The following is a 16,311-nucleotide window of genomic DNA, read 5'->3' as shown; positions in this document are numbered from 1 at the left end:
AGAAGAGGGGAAGGAGAAAAAGGGGGAGGTATAGAGAAATCTTTCCTAAAACCTTCATCCAAAATATCAGTGGCAGGGTGGGAATGAAACACCAAAACAGCACACAATTCCCCCTTCTACCATGTATGGGTCTGGCACTTTACATAGGTGTTTTGAGATGGGTAAGCTCTTATGTTCAAGATGTATTTTCTTGTCATAAAGTAAAAAAGTTCTTAGAGTTAGCATAGGCCATAAGACAACTTAACTATTCTCAAAAGCAGCTTTAAAAGTTGTATGTAATAGTCACCGTGGGGCAGTCTCTATGCGTGATTCTCTTAGAGGCCTCATCTAAGCTTTGGAGATGAAAAGCAGCTTTCTCACAAACCCTTGCTTCACCAGGCTGACACCCCCAGTTCCTGTGCATCTCCCCATCTTCTCTCAACTATTCTTTATAATCTGGGAAGGGGCACTAAAGTGGCCATCCCTCCTGACAGTACCAATGCCATGCCTTCTCTTGGTAAGACCAAGGCAGGGGGCCTGGCCCCAGTGGTTTTCAACTCTCTTTAAAAGATAAGTATTTAACACTATTTTGCCCCTAAGTTTGGTTCACTGTTGCCAGTTTGGAGGCACAGGGAATAACACCCTGCTCAACATCTTTTATTAATACCAATTACTATAGAGAATTTAAAGCCTGACATGTGGATCAGTGTGCAGTATTAAAGAAAAGAAGAAAACTCTAAAATATATATAATAAACACACAGTGGAACAAAAACAGGATTAGGAAATATGAAGGACCTCTTGATAAAGTCCATATTTTGAAAGATGACTCTTCGGTTTGAACACTGGGGGGAAAGATTTTACATGATGGGCGTCACTCCTTGACGCCACATCTTTCCTCTCCCTGCTGCTAATGTTCCATGTAATGCTAATTAAATGCACATGTGTGACTAATTTAAGGGTTACAGATTTCAAGGAGGTCTGAACTCCCCTTTCACCCCAACACAAAATAGAAAAGTACGTTGCTAGCCTCTAGAATTTACAGGGGACTGAGAATTGAACTGTAAAATCATATTTCACAGAAAAATCTAAATTGGCTTCTCGGGTTATAAATACCTGATTATGGTAGGGACAGTTCAGAAATAGCCCCATTTTAATTCATTTGGAAAGAGGTAGCTGCTCATTATACTGAGTCTCATGCGCAGAAAAGAGAACAGACTGGACATAATTTTGAGCTGTCAAGCTTAAAATATGTATAAAACAAATACTCTCACCCTGTTCTATGGCAGAATTAAGCCTGCTAACTAACAGACTAGATGCAGAGTCCAAATGGTGGTTACAAAGGAACCCTGGCACGAAGAAGTATGATTTACAAAAGCCACTGAAGCACAATTTCCATATATACCTATGGTTAGAAAACATATTATTGAAGATGCTTTCTTTACGAGGATGACTGCCGTCTGAAACTCATCTCTATCACGTGTCAACTCGACATCCTAACATCACTCTCTTTAAAATGTCAATGACGGGAAAGTCGGAGTCACCATTCCATATTCTTTTGAACACTATTTGCAGAAAGGGCAGTTATCCTGGAAACATTCAAATAGTCAGGCTTCCCCTATCAAAGCCATAGTTAGGATAACTATCTCCACATTTTTACTAAAAATAATTACGGGGGCGGGGGACCCATATCTAGTAAAATTAATCCCCTAGTGAAGACGGAACACAATAGTCGAAAGAAAAGAGCTTACCTTTATGGTGGTTTGCACTGGATACAACTTTCCCCCACAAGGTTACGATAAATATTATTATCAGCAGTTTTCCTTTTGTTGCTTTCTGTAAGTATCTCTTACTCATCCTGTGAATAAAAAATAATAATAAAAATCCTAAGTATATGAAACATTGCATTTTCATTATAATTCTGCTACATTTAAAGCTTTTCATGACACATCAACATATTTAACTCCTGAAAATTGCATTTCTTATATTTAAAACGCTGTCCGCTGTATATAAACTATGAAGAGAAAAAATAAAAGTTTTCCAAACAAAGCATCTTCATATGATGCAAGAGATGAGAGGTTCTGCCTCAGTCAGTCTTCATTCACTTAACAATAGCCTCAATCAATTGGGAAATAGTACCATTTTCCTCTCCATACATATAAATATAAATGTACTGTATTCACAAAATCCAAGGCACAGCTGTTTGAATAATCTTTAAATAGTGACTTATTTTACTTTTTTTCCCTAAAGATTCCGTCTTCAATGCCAAGTCAAACGGTCAGGGTAAGCAGTTTAGATAAAATGAACTAGATGAATTCCTGCACAGAATAAAATCACTTCAAATCTATTATTCCTAATGTGTTTTAAAAAATAAAAAGTTGCCTGGTACAACAGCTTTCTTATTGTACATCACTACTGCTAGAGATATCCAGATGTTAGAATATTGTTGGTCTCCACTGTGCTGTACTTATCAGAAAGTAGGAGAAAAGTGGAAAAGCAGATAGAAAAAATACCAACTTAACATTTTCAAGTTGAGCCCACAAAACTCAGGAAAGCAAAGAAATGTCATAATAAAATAATAGCTACTTACAATAAAAGTTCAGTACCTACTTTCTCTAGCACCTTATAGAACATTATTTCAATTGCCCTTCAGGACAAATTTGGGATGTTGGTATATCCATCCCCATTTCATAGATGATGAAATTTGAAAATCTGCCTGAGGTACAGTTTAATAATAAAATAAAATTCAAACCCAGAATTGTCAAGTATTAAAATCCTTACATTACTACATTGCTAAGAGGTAAGCAAAACTGATATAAAATACAATCATTCTGCATTTATTTTTGAGGGAGATAAAATATTTGTCCGTTACTCAGTGCCTTCCCAGATTCATTCTTGCTTGACCTACACTTCTTGCCTTGGTTCTACCACAAGCAAGGTCATGAGGTCACTTCCTGACCAGCCTGATTCCTCCTGAATTCTCCAAGTTAGCTTTTTCCTCACACCTTTGTTTCCAATTATTCCAGCTCCAAAAATAGGACTCAGTGGTAGCAATGATGGCCACACAATTTTGAAAAGGAGTCTTTCATATTGATAAATGTATGAAAAAATAAATGAATATGTGATGCATATTTAATATAGATATATGTTAACATTCCTTAGCCTGGGGAAGCACTACACACTCATTCGGATGCTGAGAAAGCAACGTTGTATGGTTAAGAACATGGACTCACTCTTGAATCCGACTGGCTGGATTGGAGTCCAGGCTCTACCGGCTTCTACATGTGTGACCCTGTGTGGGTGTCTGGATCTCCCGCTTCGGTTTCTTCTTCTGTAATATGCAATAATGCATGTGAAATGTCTGACCCACTGGTTGGCATGTACAAGGGATCAATGACTGAGAAGAGAATGTTCAGCCACTTAGATGTCATGTTTGGTCCTTGAGTGCATGAGCGGACAGTCCCATTTACGTGGCGAATGAAGGGAGTTTCAGCGGCATCAACAGCTAGAAGTCCTCTGTGGACCTTGCTCTTGTGACATGTCAAGATAATGTACAAAGGAATATGTCCCTGACCTTTTAGACTGTTTGGTTTTAAATCTGCCTCCCTGCCTAGTGACTGTATGACTTTGGACAAATTACTTATAACTTAGAGTATTTTTGCTGTCCCTAAAATGAGGATAATAATTACCTCACAGTGTTGCGGGTATGAAGACCACACGATAATCCATGTGAGGAGTTTAACACTATGCACAGACGGTAACGGGTAACGAATGCTCCATACATGCTAGCCCTCACTACGATCATGACTTAGACCAGCATTCTCCTAGGTATCTTGTGAGACGCCAGTTCCACGGAATGCTAATGCAGCGTTAGTAGAAAACATAGGGGCAAATGTATTTGTAAAATTCTGGGCTCAACAGCCCTGGCCAGTGTGCTCAGTTGGTTGGACGTGGCCCTGTGCACCAAAGGTTGCCGGTTCGATTCCCGGTCAGGGCTCAGGCCCAGGTTGCCAGCTCAAGTCCCAGTCTGGGGTGTGCAGGAGGCAGCTAAACATGGGGTTCATCCTCATATTGACGTTTCTCTCTGTGTCTCCCCCTCTCCCTTCCTCTCCCTCTCTCTAAAAATCAATAAAAAACATTTTTTTAAAAAATTCTGTGTTCAACGAATTCAACCAGAATTTTTTTAACGGGAGGCATAGCTGAGTGGGTGGCATTTTCCAGAAACCTCTCTCCACAGAGTAACACAGGTTACTAGTGTCCTCAGGAAGCCTCTTAGAGAAATAATCTGGTTTAGTGTTCCCTCCTCAGAGGACAAATGACTATTTTAAATCTTCCATTCTGCTGCCTTTGTTTCCCCTCAGCTTTCTTACTACTAACTTTGTTATGAGACTACTTTCTCTCACTTTTTTTCAAACATCTTGCCTCCCCTTCTACATCCAATCCCTGCAACTTGACTGTACTGCATAGCATCGAAAAGAAAGAGCCGTTTAGCAAAACTCATCTGACAAGGAGAGCTGCTTAGCATAATTCCTGATAATAGCTTTCCCGTAGCAAATGGTCTCTGCTCCAAGGTCAGTGACCCGTTGTATTTTCCATCCCACTGTACACCCACCAAATGGGATGACAAAACTGACAGCTGGTCAAACGGATAACTAGACAGATGGAAATGGAAACACCCACTACGTCATCAGGCTGTGAAACTGAAAAAGGAAGCAGAAGGAAGGTGAACCCTTGGAAGTCTCTGAAGACCCCAGCCTTCTCCTTCTCACACCAACCCCATCCCTGACCAGTCAGTCACCACCTTCTCTTCATACTACTTCCTCAGAATCTCCTAAGTGAATACACTGATTCCCATCCCTATGGCAATCCTGCAGTTCAGGCCACCAAAATTCCCATGGGCTACAGACAGCCTCCTAACTGGACTTCCTGCTGCCAATATTGCCGCCCATGAGGGGCAGCGTCAGGGTCTGCCTTGTTCACGACTATATCTGGTACTTTGTAAGTGCCTGGTAAATACTGTTGACTGAATGCAAACCATTCTCCATGCTGTAGCCAAGTATGGAACTGTGATCACAAGACACCCGTCATAAGATTAAAACCTTCACATGATTCCCCTCTACATTCGGAGGGGGGGGAAAGGCCATTACCCTCAACAAGGTATAAAAACCCGTATCAGGGTTAAAAAAATAGTTTTTACTCGTTATGTCTCTAATCTGATTTTGTGCCATTCCTCCCCATCACTCTGTTTTAACTCTACTAAATCTCCTCAGTGCCTTCCAGCATACGCCACCTCCGTGTCACCTGAAACATATCAGCCGCCCACCCCGTCCCCCATCCACTCAATGGTCAGGGTGCAGGTTAGACTTCCTCCCACAGGATTCGTTCAAGACCACGCTGAGCACCCTTCTTTATGCACAACAGCCACTTGCCACACTGTATTGTAATTTTCCATTCACTTATCTCCATCCCCCACTCTAATATAAGATTCCTAAAGACAGGGACTGTGTCCAATACATTTGTGAATACCTAGTGCCAGGCCCAAGGCTGAGCTTAATAACTGGTAAATGAGTATTTGTTGAATGTCAGTGGAGCCGTAGAGCCAAATATATTGAGTAGTTGTCAATGTGAGGAGGAGGAAGTGGGTGCCATTCTTTTAGGACAAACAGGAGACGAATGCAAGAAAAGGGTGGGGGAGGGGAGACGAGCAAGGCAAACGAAAATGAGAAGGGAGCAATCCAAGCTGTCATTAGTTTTATTCTGACTTTTGAGTAACAATCAAGCTTGAGCAAACTGAAGTGTAATGGAGTGATGGAGGATTTTTGACAAAGGGACAATTTCAAAGAAGAAAACCCAAAGGGAAAAGTGCTGACTGGCACGTTTCTTCCTGACCTCGTAGGGGACCACGGGAGGGGGCATTCCCTTCCCATTCAACTCCCACTCCACGTGCTACCCACCAGGTCTCAGTTTAAAATTTTCCAGTACCGTCAACGGCCCAACACACTTCCAGAATTGTCACATTCCTCTATAAAAACAGCAATATTTAAGTGAATTCTTTTAAATCGGTAAGTGGTTTTTAATTTTTATTTATTTATTTTTAACATGTTTTTATTGATTTGAGAGAGAGAGGAAGGTAGAGGGGAGAGACAGAAACAGCGATGAGAGAGAAATATCGATCAGCTGCCTCCTGCGTGCCCCCGACTGGGGATGGAGCCTGCAGCCTGGGCCTGGGCCTGGGCCTGGGCCCTGGCGGGAAATCCATCGGGCGGCCCCTTGGTGCACGGGAGGGCGCTCAATCCCCCGAGCCACACCAGCTAGGCTTAAGTGAATTTTTTAACAGCAAAAGCTGAGGGGGAAAAGAAACAGGAAACTGAAGGATAAGTGCACACAGAGAAGGAAACCTTGAAATGGCTCCCCAAGCAGCCGCCACCTGCAAGGAGCAGGAGGGAAACAGGGTAACTGGGAAAGGTCACCTTGGCAGGGAGGGATGCTGAAGGGAAAAGCTGTCAAAGGAGAGGGCTGGCAATTCCATCTCCAGACTTCCTCCCACTCTTCTCAAGTGTCTCATTTCAGTCATACTCACTGAGACGAAGACTTTTGGATCATTTTGAAACCCTTCCCCTCCCGACCAATGCATTTAATTGTAAATAAGCAAGAATCAAAAGACTATTATGCTACTAGAAAAATCATTTCCCCGTAAAAACAGAAAGTAAGCTTAACTGGTCTAATGAAGAGAAAATGGAAAGGAAAAGGGGGAGAACCTTATATAAAAAGGAGATAAAAGCTGGGGTAGAATTCAACCACCTGGCGTCCCCTTGAGCTTAAGGCACTTCTGTGGAAATAAAGGTCATATAAGGCAATGTATACAAAAGCCTCTTTAGGACACTTCTCTGCATCGATCTAATCTTCAAACCAACCTGGTGTTAATCAATTACAATGGCATGGATTTCAACAGACAAAGCTAGTACGGGAATCAACCCTTGAGGTAAAATACTCCAACTGACAAGGTTTGTTCTTGCCTACACAGGGACCAGAATGATCTTTATAAAGTATAAATAAGAGTATATTACTCCACCTCACATCTTTCTTAAAATCCCAAAATCTACCTACCCACTGAAATGAGAGTAAAATGTAAATTTCTTACTGGAATTTACAGTAAGAGAGGTGGGCTCAGCCTCCCACCTCTCTGACCTCACTTCACATCCCTGTTTCCTCGGTTCCCTGCTGGCAGGGCCTCTGTTGTCTTCCAGAGGCCAAAGGCACCCACCTTCCAGTCTCTCTTTCTCCCAATATTCTGGTGTACTTTATTTACTACAGTATGAAATTATCTCATTTGTATATTACACATTTAAGCATTTATTTTCTTTTTTCTCCCACTAAAATGTAATTTCTGTGAGAGCATTTTCTATCACCACTCCAGCAGTAGAACAGTATCTACAATGTTCAATATCTACATGCTCCACGAAGAAATGCATGTATTGAATATACAATCATAACAGAATAGATGAATCCTTTTTGATGGAGAAGTTTCATTACTTCTTTTAATTTAAAGAATTAAATTTCTATTATATTCATCAGCTAAGAATGCCAGCAGCAAAAAGAGTCCACATATTGTGTGGTGGAGTGACACAATATGAAGTTAGAAGAGGAGTGAGTGGGAGATGGAAAAAATGGAAACAGAGTCTAGATTGATCTTTCAAGAAACACACAGAGAAGGGAAATAAAGGTAGAGTGGCATCTAGAGAGATTTTTAACAAGGTGATGGGAATGAGCCAGAAGGGAGAGAGAAGTTAAAGATACCAAAGGGAGGCTGGACTATAAAGAAAAGTTTTAGTAAAAGTATAAGTTATTATTACAATGTTATAATTACAATAAATTATTATTGCTATTATTACTTTTTAAAGCATTTTTATTGATTTTTAGAGAGAGAGAGGAAGGGAGAGTGAGGGAGAGAGAGAGACAGAAACATAGATGTGAGAGCAAAACATCAATCAGCTGCCTCCTGCCTGCCTCCTACGAGGGATCAAGCCTGCAACGGGGCATGTGCCCTGACCAGGAATCAAACTGGCAACCTTTCAGTGCACAGGATGGTGCCCAACCAACTGAGCCACACCAGCCAGGGCTGTTATTATTACTTTTAATTTCCACATTTTATAGAGAAGAAAATGTATCTTCCAAAACTAAATCATTCTTTGTTTGTTGATAGGTTATTAGAATCTTCCTACAAAATAGGACATCTAGAGCCACAAGTTTTACTACATTGCTGATTTTATCCAATAATAACCTCCAACTTGACTATAATTTTATTATAAAGATTATGAATGCATCTAGAATATCCAAGTTATTTACTGAAATAGCAATTATCTTTGAAGTAGATAAATAGCAGTATTGATATTAGATAGATATAGATAGGATAGGTGATAGATGAAAGATAGATGATAGATATATATAGATGGATAGATAGAGGTTAAGTAGATATAGATGTGTATTAAAATATAAGGGATGCCTGTATGTATGTATGTATGTATTTTGTATATATAAAAACATATAGTAATAAATTTAAGAGATAATCATGTAACCCTACCAATAATCCTACATCATGTGTTATATAATCCAGAATCTGAGTGGTCAATTCTAATCATTTTTTATTATTGCTATTCATTTTGTTTTTATTTTACATCATATATCCAATATCATCACATTATGGTATTTCACACCACACTCGCCACATACATTACTTCAATTAGAATCTCCCTGTTGAACAATTAGAATCTGGACTTCCCATCTAGTAAATTATCATCAAAGGTTTAGAGTTGGATTTTCATATTCCAGTCATATGATTAACCCAATTAGCTCATATTTTCTTAGGTAAGTTTAGAACAAAGACTGAAACCTAAGCAAGTTTCTCAACTTTTTCTGAATTGAAACATCCATTTTAAAATTCTCATCTTTTTTGATACATCAGTGTTTCATGATAAATTTACTTTTTGGATTCCATTCTGTTAAAAAGTCAACCCTGGAGATTTAGCCAAGAAATCTCCATTGGTTTCTAAAGATTGCCTAGCAGCAAATTCAGGCCTCATTTAAAAACCACAATTGCCTTCTTTCTTCACCCAAATTTTGTATTTCCATTTATTTCCCCACAATACTGCAATTTGAGTGGGTACAAAAACCCAGGAGTGTGTTTGCTTTATGCTTAACAATGTACAGACAAAGTGTTGATTTTGTACAAATGCCTTTGCCACCTACAGACTATAATAGTAGGAAATAGAAATGTATTGTCATTTAAATGATTTCTCCAGAAGCATACAATATTCCAAAACTCTAAGCTCTAATACCCAAAACATGAAAATGTTATAAGCAAAATAAAACAATCATTTGAGATTATGAGAGCACTGGAAAGACCCATGAAATGATTAGGGTTAGACTAAACCACAACGCTGTGCATCTGTCAATTACAGCTGAATCACTTACCTTCTTTTTCTATATATAAAATGGGAATGTCATCTATTTTCTCAAAGAGGAATGTCATTATAATAAACAAGAAATCATGACAGTTTGGACTTAATAAAAGACATATGATAAATGAGAGGTGTTACTATTTCTTCAAAGGTCCTACTCTTAGACCATGAGCTTGTAAATCAGAAATACCTGCCTGAGTGTGATCCTGACTTCAACATGTAATAGTTAAATGAATTTGTCAACTCTGCTTAACAACTTGAGCCTTTGTGCCCACATATGGGATGCATTAATACTATTACACATTGGTAGGACTGCTGTAAGGAATAAATACAATGTATATAAAGCATTTAACCCAGAGCCAGAATAGACACTCTAACTGTAGCTATTGTTATATATTATTAACAACATCTGGAACACAGCCTCCTGGCTAGGAATGAGTGGGGAATAAAAAGTCTTTGAGCAACAAATAAAAGAGCTCATGCGTTTTAATCATAGGTGATAAATAAACCTACTTTTAGGAATTTATTCTAAGTCTATAGAATTGGAAGGTAAGACTATGATCCCACAAGCTAAAAATGTAATAGGGCTGATTAACAGTCTTCTGATGGCTCTGCAAGATAAATATTGATACTTGGATATCAGAAAATAGACATCAAATCTATAAATGTACAGCATTCTGGGATTATTAAGTATAAGAACAAATATTCCTCAAATGCCTCTACAGATACGTAGAACACAGCATGCTAACCGAAGTCATTAATATTACTATGCATGTTTTTATGGTTTCAAATGTACTGGCTTAAAATGTACTCGCTCATTCAATATATCATTCAGTCCTCATAATAACTCTTAATAATCCTCATAAGAATTAAGCTCTGCATGTATTAATATTCCCAGATTACATATAGAATCTGAGAGAATCATTTGAAGATAAGTAATAAGTGGCAGAAGAGAGTCTTGAATCCAAATCTGGTGCCCATTGGCTCAGTTCTCATCACAACAGCAGTTAAACGATGCTTTGCATACTCTGCAATGGGTCCCAAAAGTATGTGGTCCATTTTTACAAGTATGTACTTAAAAAGGCTAAAATGAAGTTCTAGCTTTCGATTATCAAGAAAATTATCCAAAGAAAATCACCTCATTGCCAAGCTCCTGGATAAAGGAAATACTACTGTAGCTCATTACTGTGCCCTGTGGACTATAAAATGATCCTTCTGAAAACGATGTACCCTTTACCATTTATACACACTGCCTGCGTGGCCTGGTGAAAAGTGAGTTGAAATTTTCAGAGTTAAGTGTCCACTGTCTACCAGATACCCGCCTATTGAGATCAGACCTAATGGAATTGCTACAGCACAAGGGGCAACCTCAGACAGGGTTTTCAGATAAAATACAGAATGTCCATTTCAATTTGGAATCTATCTTTTTTTACAGGTTCATTGAGATATAACTGATATACAGAAATACTGCGCATATTTAATATATACGAGTTGATGCCTTAGGATGCAAAGGCATCCCATGATACCATCGCGATAATCAAGGCGCACACACGTCAATACCTCCAGATGTTTCCGTGTGACCCTGTGCTGCGTGTGTGTGTCTGTGTGTGTTAAGAACATTTAGTATGACATCTACACTCTTACATTTCGAAGTACACATCATATTGTCAATTGTATGCGCTGTATATCTTGGTTATTGTGAATAATGTTGTGATGAACATGGGAGTGCAAACATCTCTTTAAGATCTTGATTTCTATTCTTCTGGAGAGACACCCACGGCTGGGATGGCTGGATCATATGGTATTTATATTTGTAATTTTTTGAGGAACATACATACTGTTTTCCATAGTGGCTGTACCATTTTACATTCCTAGCAACAGTGTACACGGGGTCCCTATTCTCCACATCCTCACAAACACTTGCTATCTATTGAGTTTTTTTAATAATAGCCATCCCAACAGGTGTGAGGTGATAACTCACTGTGATTTGGATTTTCATTTCCCTGATGATTAGTGATGTTGAGCACCTTTTCGTGTACCTGTTGACCACTTGTATGTATTGTTTGGAAAGATGTCTTTTCAGGTCCTCTGCCCATTTTCAGATCTTTTTTCCTTTGCTGTTAGGTGCTAGAAGTTCCTTATATATTTTACAAATTAACCCCTTATCCAACTTATCTAAAATTCACATTTAACTGTGTGTCCTATCATTTTAGTTGCCAAATCCGCCGACTCTACTCTAGTTTTCAGCTATACTATTTTAATCAAGAAACTAACATTGACTTGTAGTCTGAAACATGCTTGTCTAAAGAAAAATAAGCTTAGAATTTCATAGAAGATAGTAGAGACTAAAATAAAAAAATCTTCATTTGTTTTTTGTTTGAATATCTTCCACATACATACCCAAGAAGGGATGTCTGAAAACTACTTCTTCAATTTGCCTGCAGTTCTGCTGACTAATTTTGAAGATATGAATTGTGTATTCTGATTTAAAATGTATCACATTTAGTCTACTATGGCAATTAAGAGCATGAGACTTGAATCCAGACACTGGATGTCAAGGTTTCACTCCATGCTGGCTGTCAACTATTTAACTTCGCAAAGCCTCAGTACCTTCTTCCATAATATGAGAATAACAGTATCTGTCTCGGAGTGGTGCTAAATGAGCTAATTTATGTAAAGTTCTAAGCACAGATCCTGACACACAGTAAGCAACCTATAAATGCTGGCTATGACACAGCAGTCATTTAAAATTACTCTATGATTAACTTCTGTATTCAATAGGGGATAACCAGTTGACTGAACTCGTTTCTATCTTATAGGCACCACAAGGCATCCAGAAGACAATGATGATCACATGTCCATCATTCTGACATTCCCCGTTGAGTCATTTTACTCCTTTCCCAATAACTGTAGGTAGTTTGAGGATAGTTCATCTCTGATTTAAATTTCATATCTCTTTGCACTTCACAATATTAACCTTAAGCTACATTCTTTCTCTGTATTTGTTTTGTATTTAGTTCCCCTGTCCTTACCATTTGTTTTTAAAAAAAAATTATGAACTATTGCTTCCAGGATCCAAATCTGTTCTCCCCCCCCCCCCCCCCCCAAAAAACAGGCAGTGTGATTCTGTGGTAAAATCAAAGTGAGATTTCACACTGAACCCTCTGTAACAACAATAGGTGATGTCAAACAATAAGCCATAAGCAAATTTGAGGGTAACGAAGCTAAAATTTAGAATGTAATAAAGCTATTTAATTGAAAAATACCTAGCTTACACAATTCTCTCTCTTTTCCTATATAAACTCCAGGCCATTGTCAATAACTAGACAAGTCTGGATTTACCTTCTCCCACCCTCTTACAGCAGCAGCGATGCTATGTCACACAAGGTGGCCAGGTGTAGGTGGTAGGAGACAGGCGGTGTGTAGACAACCCACAAAGCATCCACTCCTGAATGACACAGGAATGGCTACATTTCGCAACTCTTGGGTGGAGTTTCACTAAATAGAATAAGAAAGAAAACTTTCAATCATATGTCCCCTTTTACTGGTAGCTAAATCACAATCCTAGCATTTAATTTTGTGATTATTATGGCAAAAACAGAGCTAGCTCTGCACGTAACATCTAAGTTCCACATACAGTGTTCATAACAAAATATTTTTTTTTCCTTTTTTAATAAAACTCTTATAGTTATTAAAGCAAATAATTCATGGTCATGGATTCAATTCTAAATATCTGTCTACTCTATTACCACTGGCCCTGGTTAAGTACTTCTATTCCCTTTACTCTAGTGTACGTGTTCTTTTGGGAAATGAGGCCACAGAAGAAATCCACTCCCCCCACCCCCAGCTCCTTCTCCTTCATGTTAGCAAAGGAGCCAAAGAATAAGTGAGAATGATGAAAATAATTAATCTTTAAGGGCTCTTTGCTAGGATAAAATTTGTAGTCCAAGAAGGACACATATCCTCACTGTGGCTAGAGCTACGGGTATGAGGGAGCCTTCCCTCTGCGATTCAGTCATTCATTGTGGCCGAAAAGCCACCAAACACTAATTAGGTAGCACCATGCAGGCAGGAGAGAAACACCTTTACCAGTAAAGCCCTGCAGCACGGCTGAGCTCCCCTCAACACAGAACCCCTCGGAGGTAAGTGAACGAAAATATGAAGCCTCCCCTCATATAAGCAGGCCCCAAAAGGCACAGGCATTAACTCCCTTCACCGTACCATCAAAAACTATAAAAGTTCAACTAAGCCATGAGAAAGACAACGACAGCTATGTGTTGAAAGACATGCCATTCATTCTGTCCTCAAAAGAAACCAATAAAAAGAAGTTCAAGAAGAGGCTGCTTAATCTAGCTCATTAGAGTCTGTTTGCACTTTGCTCTACGAATGGTAGTTTAAGCAAGACTTTTGGACAACTACGCGTACCAACCAGCATTAAACTCCGAGCACGCCTTCACAACGCACGATGAAAGGGACAGTGATGATGACAACTGCATTTGTTTTCTTGCTGACAGTATTACAGATGTCCCTCATCCCACCCAGCCCCTGCCCCGCCCCAGGCCTTCACCACATCACTGCCTATGTCCAGGGGCTATATAAATATACATGCATATAAGTTCTTTGATTAATCTCTTCCTGTCCCCCCAACCCCTCCCCTCTGAGGTCTCTCAGTCTGTTCCATGCATCCAGGCCTCTGGACCTATTTTGTCTGTCACTTTATTTTGTTAATTAGATTCCACATATGAGTGAGATCATGTGGTGTTTGTCTTTCTCTGACTGGCTTATTTTGCTTACATTTTTATAACTACATTTTACACATACGTCTTGTATGTATTCGATATTTGTACATAATATGTAATGAGTTCCTTTTGAGCAAAAGGGGATTATCAGATTTTAACATAGCAAAGTACTATACCCAGCTTTCAGTTAATAGCTAAAGCAACTGAGAACTCAGCTGATTAAGAAGGAAAGCTGCAACCACTATGTGCCATAAACCTCCGCCCACAGTAAGCTCTGTAATATATTCTTTCAGCTTGTTCCTTTGCAACAAGATTTCTGCTCCTTTTTAAATCTCACTTTTTTACCTTTTTCCAATATCTGGGACTTCCTCTCTTGAATACTCAATCACATAATACAGTAAGTCCTCACTTAACGTAGTAAATAGCTTCTGTGATTTTAAGCTAAATGGCATATAACGAAACCAATTTTACCAAAGGCTAATTGACATGAACAATCAGCTACGGCATCTCATCAAAGTTATAAGGAAATGACCTTGAATGAAAGACATTCTTCAAGGGCCTGCTGTGGACACTAACTTTACCTTTGCCATCAACTATTTCTTTTTACTCCTAACATTCTTACGAATGAACTTGCACAGAGCAGGCATTTTTTTTTTTTATCAGGAGGCAATCATACTGCAAAGCAGCACTCAAGTGGTTAAATGGGCAATCTTAAGAAATTTTCCCAATGGCGATATTTATTAGATTCTACCAAGGTGGTGGTAGAAGCCTCTTACCTAAATCTACTTTTGAAAAATGCTTCAGGACACCCTAAGTAGAGGAAAGTCCTACAATAGGGAGTAGGTAGAACTGGTCCACTCTATAGCCATTGTCATTTTATATTTGCTAAAAAGCTGCTGCCCCTATTTCCTCCCAATTTATATACTCTTACTTCACTGTTGGTAACAGGATTTCAAGATACATTAGATAGTATATTATATAAAACATCTGTGTCAGATAACCACAATTTTGCAACAGTTTAACCAATATTCCCTGAGTTAACACTATTCTCACCATGTATCATGGATATTATGGTGCTTTGTAAAGTATTCTACAAATTAGACTTATTACCAAGTCATGTTAAAATAGGTCATTTTGTGAATGGATAAACACCATGATGTGTATATACAATGTAATATTACTCAGCCTTACAAAGGAATAAAATTCTGATACGTGTCACAACATAGCATGAAAACATGCTAAGTGGAAAAAGCCAGACACAAATTTAAAAATATTATGTTATTCCACTTATACGAGCTATATAGAACAGGCAAATAAATTCATAGAGACAGAAAATAGAATGGAGGTTGCTTGGAGCTGAGGGGAAGAAGAAATGGAGAGTTATTGTTTAATGGACATAGTTTCACTTTGAGATGATAAAGTTCTGAAAATGGATATTGTGGTCATGGTTGCACAATATTGTGAATGTACTTAATTCCACAGAAACAGTTAAAATGATAAATTTTATGTGTATTTTATCGCAATAAAAATGAAGGAAAAAAGTAACATGGCAAGAGTCATAATGAGAATAGCTCTGCTCATCAGCTCTGTCATATAACCTGCATTTATTTTCTTCATGGAACTTAATAGTATTTGAAGTTATAATGATCTGTCTGTTTATTGTCCCTCTCTTCCCCTACCAGAATACAAATTCCAAACGAGCAAGATCTTAACCTTTCTATTTCAGTACTTTATCTCCAGCACTCAGTAGGTTTTTTGTTGCAGAGTAAATGCAGAATAAATATTTGTGGAACAAATGAATAAATGAAAGAAATACTAAATATGTCTTTTTAATTTTGAGTGGATAATCATGCACTTTTTCTTAGGTCTGATAACATTTAATGCTTTTATCCTTTGTAGACAGAAAGGTACTTCCAAGTGTTATTTACCTGACATATAAGTCCTGTCTCTGTAACCAGATTCCAAGCTCCTTGAGAAACCAAATGCTATAGCTCTGCTTCTCCACAAAATATCTTACCCTTGCACAGCACCATATAGTATACGAAGAACTTCCACACCCATGATCACATTTGACACACATGACCTTGAGGCTGGCAGACATAATCATTCCCCTTGTGAAGACGAGGAGAGAAACTCA

At 38.6% G+C, this 16,311-nt stretch overlaps 1 protein-coding gene across 2 annotated transcripts in view; it reads right to left on the bottom strand.

The window, feature by feature from the left end:
- Positions 1-16,311, bottom strand: part of TAFA2 (TAFA chemokine like family member 2) — a 413,277-nt gene that overhangs the window by 126,753 nt on the left and 270,213 nt on the right. Inside the window, exons 1-2 of one of the 2 annotated variants that reach the window (XM_016224439.2) lie at positions 3,211-3,301; positions 1,729-1,835 (exon numbers count right to left, since the gene is read on the bottom strand). In XM_016224439.2, the coding sequence (XP_016079925.1) occupies positions 1,729-1,834 (106 nt within the window). In that variant the 5' untranslated portion in view covers position 1,835; positions 3,211-3,301. Of the gene's footprint in view, positions 1-1,728; positions 1,836-3,210; positions 3,302-16,311 lie in introns of those variants that run through there. The other variant, XM_016224437.2, reaches the window with a different exon arrangement.

This window comes from Miniopterus natalensis, chromosome 2 (assembly GCF_054644295.1).
Source record: "Miniopterus natalensis isolate mMinNat1 chromosome 2, mMinNat1.hap1, whole genome shotgun sequence".
Taxonomy (NCBI): domain Eukaryota; kingdom Metazoa; phylum Chordata; class Mammalia; order Chiroptera; family Miniopteridae; genus Miniopterus; species Miniopterus natalensis.
Note: the sequence above shows the minus strand (reverse complement) of the source record. Positions and strands in the feature narration are given on the sequence as shown.